Raw genomic sequence first — 6662 nt, 5'->3', positions numbered from 1 at the left:
TTTTTTTTTTTTAAAAGCTAAAGTGAATAGAGAGAAATACCGATGGTACATGGAGGGGATTTTAATCATTGTAATGAAACAAGGAGTATGATTTGTTGAATGTAAAACTGATGATCCGCCCTGTATACTTTCACTCAATCCACAATAAAAACCTTAACAACAACAACAACAACAACAAAGTTGAGAATGGGTGAAAGGTCTATTCAAAGGACAAGAGAGTCCAATGGGTTCAGTGGAAGCGAGAATGGAATCAGGTCTCAGTTTCTACACCATGCTTAACCTGTAAGCCACAACCACTGTTGAGTTTTGGTATCTTATTTAAGAAGAACGCCCACAATGATCTGAAAAGTCTCATCGGATAGCCTTCCCTGTCTAACTGCATAGATCTGTGAGGTCAGATTTGCTCCCTGTAGTTGAACCATAACAACATCTCACAACAGACAGAACACAGAAGCCAATGTGAGAATCCAGCTCTTCCATTATGGCACACATAACAGAAATTTGCAAAAAAATCATTCTCATTAACTCTTGTCTTATCCTGCCAAACACAGTTAATTTCTCATAACAATATGCTATCTAAATTAGCATGCAAGGATGGCTTGGCACAGTGGCAGCAACAAAGGGTTCCAATGTAGCCGCAATTGTGAGGCTGGCGCAGGACCACGTGGCGTTCCATTCTGTTGTGCATAGGGTCACTATGGGTTGGAACCGTCTTGATGGCACATAACAATACAAAACAAAGAAATGTAGGGATTTCTTGTTAAATTAAGATGGATTAAGAAACATTTAGAGATTTTCTGGTTTAAGTTCTAATAGTATAGCTATCAACAGATACATATGACCCAGAATTAAAAATAAAACTATAACCTCTTTGAGCCCTTCAATTATTTTCAAGACTATACAGGAGTGCTGAGGCCAAATGCTTGAGAACCACTATCTTAGGATTCTATGGGCGTTGAATGCCCCAGCTCTGCCAGGTCAGGGGTGGCTCTTTGGACCACTGTGCTGACGAAACAGAATACCACCAGGAGTTGCAGTTCTGACCAGTGGTTTTCAGAAGCTAGGATTTACCTTCGTCTCTTGCACCTGGCTTCCGGCGGCCATCATCGCGGTCATTACGATCATCCAAGGCATCAGCCAGGTTAAAGTCATCTTCATTGGACCCCAACACATGAAAACAAATCATTAATTCAACTGGGCATAGCTCATTGGACACTTCCCCCAAAGTTGCTCCTGGTTCTCCCTCACTTCCCTCCTCAGGACAGCCAGCCACGCTACCTGGAAAATTAGCTGGAGCGCGGGTCGCTGCTGGCCTCTTGGTTGTGGTGGTGATGAAAGGATCCCATCTATCTAAAGGGGAGGAACGGCAAGGGGAGCACATTCAGTAACAGAACTTGCATCCAGTTTGTGGCTTAGGGAAGTGAGCATCATCTGTGGAGTACATATGGCTTGTTCCTTCAGGGCTGCTGCAACACTCTGAGTAGGAAGACCAGAGAGATAGAGCCGAGGGCTTGTCTCACTGTACTTTAGGAGATGGGGGTGGTAAGATCGAGGTGGCCCAGCATGTAGCCTGGGGATCATGAGGGCATGTCTGCTGGGAGATGACCACATGACCAGGGAGAGCCCTAAGCCTGGTTTCCGACATTACCCACCTGGTGCCCTAACCGTAGTTAACACTGCCTAGGGATGGTCTGAGGTTCCTGGCAAAGTAGGGGAGTATGTTATAAACTGATGGGGTTACAGTCAACCCAACACGGAATATTTTCTAAAACTCTGGTTACTCCTGTAAATATTAGGTCTTTGTACACAACCAGATTCCTTTCAAAGATGGGCTTCTTTCATCGCCACTAGAGCGCGTGCACGAATTCTCCAGTAGTTGAGTCTCGTGAGCATTAGGACGGTGCTATGACTATTGATACTATTAGAGGTAGTAGAGAGAAAGAAAATTCAAAGGTGAAGAAAGGCAAAGATGGGGGCACAAGCATTCAATAACAAGGGGATCCTCAAACCGACCAGGGCCAATTACAATGCATTACCTGTCTTTTTTGGATTAGTCCTTGGGTCCGTCTGTCGATCAAAGAAATGTCTGTCCGGATCTTCTGCAAAGAGTGTACAAATCAGTCAGTACATGAAAAGCTGCTCAATGTCATCAGTCATTCCAAATTAAACCAAACCCAGTGCTGCCGAGCAGGTCCTACGTCACAGCATCCCTAGAGGGCAGGATACAGCTGCCCCACACCGTTCCCAATGCTGTGAAGCTTATGGAAGTAGACGGTCCCGTCTTTCTTTCATAGAGAGACTGGTGGGTTCAAACTGCCGATCTAAAGACTACTAGCTGAATTGTAAGTGTGCAGTATGTGCTGGGGAATGTTTGGGGCTCTGTATTTTTGGCAAATTAAAACAACAACAACAAAAAGGCAAGGAGAGGGAACACTGCTACATCCTTCTCTCATGAAGCACCTGATAGGTTTGAACTGTCCCTAGCCAACGCACCCTTGGGAAACGGCGAAGAAATTCATTCATAATTAAACAGAAAGGAAATGACAGAAGGACATTTGAAACTTCACAAAGGAAGGAAGAATACTGAGACAGGTAAAAATAAGGATGAGGATAATACATGGTCCTTCTTTGCACAACTGTCTCAAATCACATTTGATGGCTGAAGCTCTGCGTACAGAGATCTATTTAAGACAATTATATTTAAAAGGAGAGGAATCTATTGATACCAGTACACTATGATTTTGTTGTCCTTCTTGTTGTTAAGTGCCGCTGAGTCCGTTCCGACACATAGCAACTTTATGCACAACAGAATGAAACACTGCCTGGTCCTGCGCTAACCTCACAATTATTGTTACAATTGAGCCCACTGCTGTTGCCACAGTACTGATCCATCTCATTGGGGGTCTTCCTCTCCTTCAGCGAAGTCCGGTTGAGGACTAAGGTGCACCTGACTGACCCAAGCCATGATAGTCTGTTCAGTAGCCTCCTATGCACATGAAAGCTGGACAGTGACTAAGGAAGACCGTTGAAGAATTGAGGCATTTGAGTGATGGTGTTGGAGGAGAATATTGAAAGTGCCATGGGCTGCCAGAAGAAAGCAAATCTGTGTTGGAAGAAGTACAGCCCGAATGCTCCTTAGAAGCCAGGATGGCCAAACTTCATCTCTCATACTTCAGACGTATTATTGCTGGGGGGGGGAGGGGGTGTCAGTCCTGGAGAAGGACATTAATTATGCTTGGTAAACTGGAGGTTCAGTGAAAAAGAGTAAGACCCCAACAAGATGGACTGGCACAGTGGCAGGAGCAATGGACTCAAGTTTAACGATTGTGAGGTTGGCACAGGACTGGTCATTGTTTCGTTCTGTTGTGCATAAGGTTCCTATGAGTCGGTACCGTCACGATGGAACCTAACAACAACAACATTACATGTTGGAAAAGTCGGACATTTGGGATATCTTTAATGTCCACTCATAGAGACCAGCCTCGTGCAGATCCTTTTAATAGACAGGATTCATGCAAAGGAAGTACCATGAACAAGTGGCGGTGGTGGTTATGCGCTGTGGGGTTGGTTCTGACTAATAATGACCCTGTACAGGGCTTCCAGGGCTGGACATCGTTATGGGAACAGAAAGCCTCATCTTTCTCCTGCAGAACAGCTGGTAGTTTTGAACTGCTGACCTTGAGATTAGCAGCCTGACTTGTAACCACTATGCTACCAGAGCTCCTTCATGAACAAGTATACGCCAACAAATAAGATAATCTAGATGCTGCTGTTGCTACTATGTGTGGTGGAGTCGGTTCTGTACAGGGTTTTCCAAGGCTGTAAATCTTTATGAAAGCAGAAAGCCTCATCTTTCTCCCGTGGGACCCTGTATGCCTTCAGGGTTCCTCAGATAACCTAGCTAAAGTGAACAAATTCCTATAAACGCAGAAACTGCCAAAACAGACTGGAAAAGAACGAGAAAAATCTGAATATAACTATAACAGATAGAGATAAATTAGTAGTCCATGACATGCCAATGACGATGGATAGTTTCGGGAGTCCTGGTACTTATTCCACAAGGTAAGTACTCAATCTCAAGGTCGATTTGAACCACTAGGTCAGTGGTTCAAACTCACTAGCTGCTCCTTGGAAAGCCTATACAAAGTCGCTGTGAGTGGGAACCGAGTAGACGGCACTTAACAACAACAACATGAGTTGTTTCACTAGAGAATTCTAATGACCATTTAGAGAAGAATTAATGCCAATCCTTCTCAAATTCTTCCAAAAGCTAAACTAGAGGGCAACTCTTCTTTACTTATTCTATGAAGCCAATTTTACCGATATCAAAACCAAAGGCGTGACAAGAAAAAAAGAACTACACACATGAATTTCCCTTATTTCAGGGAATTTAAAGGGCCACCTACTCTGGTAGCATAGTGGTTACGAATCAGACTGCAAATGTCAAGGTCAGCAATTCAAAACTACCAGCTGTTCCACAGGAGAAAGATGAGGCTTTCGCTCCCATAAAGTATTAACAGCTTTGGAAATCCTGTACAGACAGGGTCGCTATGAGTCAGAACCGACTCCACACTACTTAACAACAACAACATGTATGTTAAGTTTTTTAAGTGCTGTTGAGTTGGTTCTGAGTCAGTGATACTATATAGGGTTTCCAAGGAGCAGCTAGTGGGTTTGAACTGTTGAACTTGAGGTTTGCAGTCCAGTACTGATCCTACAGCTGCACAAAGGAGTACAACTACATATAAGTGGTGGTCAAGTACCGTGGAGTTGGTTGCGACTCATTGCGAGCCTGTGCCCTGTGCAGGGTTTCCAAGGCTGTAAATCTTTACGGGGGCAGAAAGCCTCATCTTTCTCCTGCGGAATGCCTGGTAGTTTTGAACTACTGACCTTGAGGTTAGCAGCCCAATTCATAACCACTACGCTAGCAGAGCTCCTTACCTACATGTATAGGGTTATGCCTATGTTTCACAAAGACCTGGGAATGTCCTAAGCTGTCACCTCACACCATACACAAAAATTGACTTCTAAAAGTCTTATGATTTTGAGTCTATAATCCAGTTTGGGTTAGGTTTGTGGATGTCAAAATTCAGCTGCCCCAGTACCATTTGTTGACGAGACTTCTGAATGGACCAACGGTGTGTGGATTTATTTGTGGACCTTCAAGTGTATCACACTGGTCTACGTGTTTATCCCTATACCAACACCACACTCTCTTGATTATTTGAAATTGGGACCTGTGAGTCCGCAAACTGTTCTTTTTCAGAGCGTTTTGGCTACTCTGGATCCCTTGACATTTCCATATGATTTAAGGATCTGTTTGTCCATTTCTGCGGGGATTCTGACAGGAATTTCTCTGTGTCTGTTGATCACTGTAAGTAGAGACCCAGCCACAGTTTGTCCTCCTGATAAAGACAATGACAAGAATGACCAGTGCTTCCCGAGCCCTGGCCTTGTACCAAGTAACTAGATAAAGCTCTACACACACAGAGCAGCTCATTGCAGTCCGCCACTGGAGCCGGAGGGCCAAATCTCAGTTCTGCCTTCTTTTAAACATGTGATCTTGAGCAACATATAGAACATGCAACAGATGAGGCAACTGAGGCACAAAGAAGTCAGGTGGCAAAGGCAGGGTCCAAACCCAGGCAGTCTAGCACCAGACACTTTGCCTTTCTTGAGACGAATAAATGAAGAGGTCCCACTGGCCCCACCCCTCCCCCCATAAGCGACCCAACAGAAACCCAGGGAAAGGACATCATCAAAGAAGAAAAGGCAAATGACCGAAAACATATTGAGACCAGTCAAATCTGGTTTGGATGCAGGTCTGGTAGAGCAGGCATCTTATCAACAGTATTGGTGGTCATGTACAAGATAACCAGATTTTATCTGATCAAGTAAATGCCATCTATTGTTTTCATCAAGCATGCATTCTGAGTAGGTGGTGCATATTAACTGCTGCAGTTTGCTTTTAATAGAGTTTTCTGGGATTTACTACTCACGTTTTACTGAGGATGTTTCTTGCAGCCCATCTTCCAAACTGAAATTATCAAGATGGTCTCCGAACCCTAAACATAAAAAATGATTTTTAGATTTAACTGTCTTTGCATGAAACAAAATACTACTAAAGTATGCTCCTGAAATCGCTGCTTTCTTATAGAAAAAGTTATGGAAGTAATGTCCCAGAAGTAAATCACCTGAAGCCACCAAAGACATATGCTGCCACCACAAACAGCTTCTCTTTACCCAAAAAAAAACACACAAAAAATACAACCATGCAGGCAAGAAGGCAATAGAATGACAAAGACAAAACCCTGAAAGACAGAGGTTGCCACCCAGGACTCATAGACCCAGCAAAGCTGTCCCTCAGATACAAACTGGGACAGTTCCTGATAAACAGAAATTAACGGACTTTGTAATGACAAGACCAACTTTGAAAAAAATGCTAAAGGGTGTTCTTTGGACTGAGAACCAACAACAGCAGACAACGACCTGAGATGACCATTCATGACAACACCACCCAGAATTCAATCAAGATATAAAAGGATTTGGAGTCCTGGTGATTCGCTGCGGGTTAATGCGCCAGACTGCAAAGCCGTTTGAGCTACAAGGTTGGTGGTTCAAGCTCACCAGCTGCTCGTCGGAAATCCTATACAGGGTCACTA

At 43.9% G+C, this 6662-nt stretch overlaps 1 protein-coding gene across 1 annotated transcript in view; it reads right to left on the bottom strand.

The window, feature by feature from the left end:
• CD99L2 (CD99 molecule-like 2) overlaps positions 1 to 6662 on the bottom strand; it is a 39268-nt gene that overhangs the window by 26360 nt on the left and 6246 nt on the right. The window contains exons 2-4 of the mRNA XM_006874793.1: positions 6000 to 6037; positions 1264 to 1350; positions 1072 to 1152 (exon numbers count right to left, since the gene is read on the bottom strand). Of these exons, the coding sequence (XP_006874855.1) occupies positions 1072 to 1152; positions 1264 to 1350; positions 6000 to 6037 (206 nt within the window). The remainder of the gene's footprint in view (positions 1 to 1071; positions 1153 to 1263; positions 1351 to 5999; positions 6038 to 6662) is intronic.

This window comes from Chrysochloris asiatica, unplaced genomic scaffold (assembly GCF_000296735.1).
Source record: "Chrysochloris asiatica unplaced genomic scaffold, ChrAsi1.0 scaffold00301, whole genome shotgun sequence".
In the NCBI taxonomy this organism is placed as follows: domain Eukaryota; kingdom Metazoa; phylum Chordata; class Mammalia; order Afrosoricida; family Chrysochloridae; genus Chrysochloris; species Chrysochloris asiatica.
Note: the sequence above shows the minus strand (reverse complement) of the source record. Positions and strands in the feature narration are given on the sequence as shown.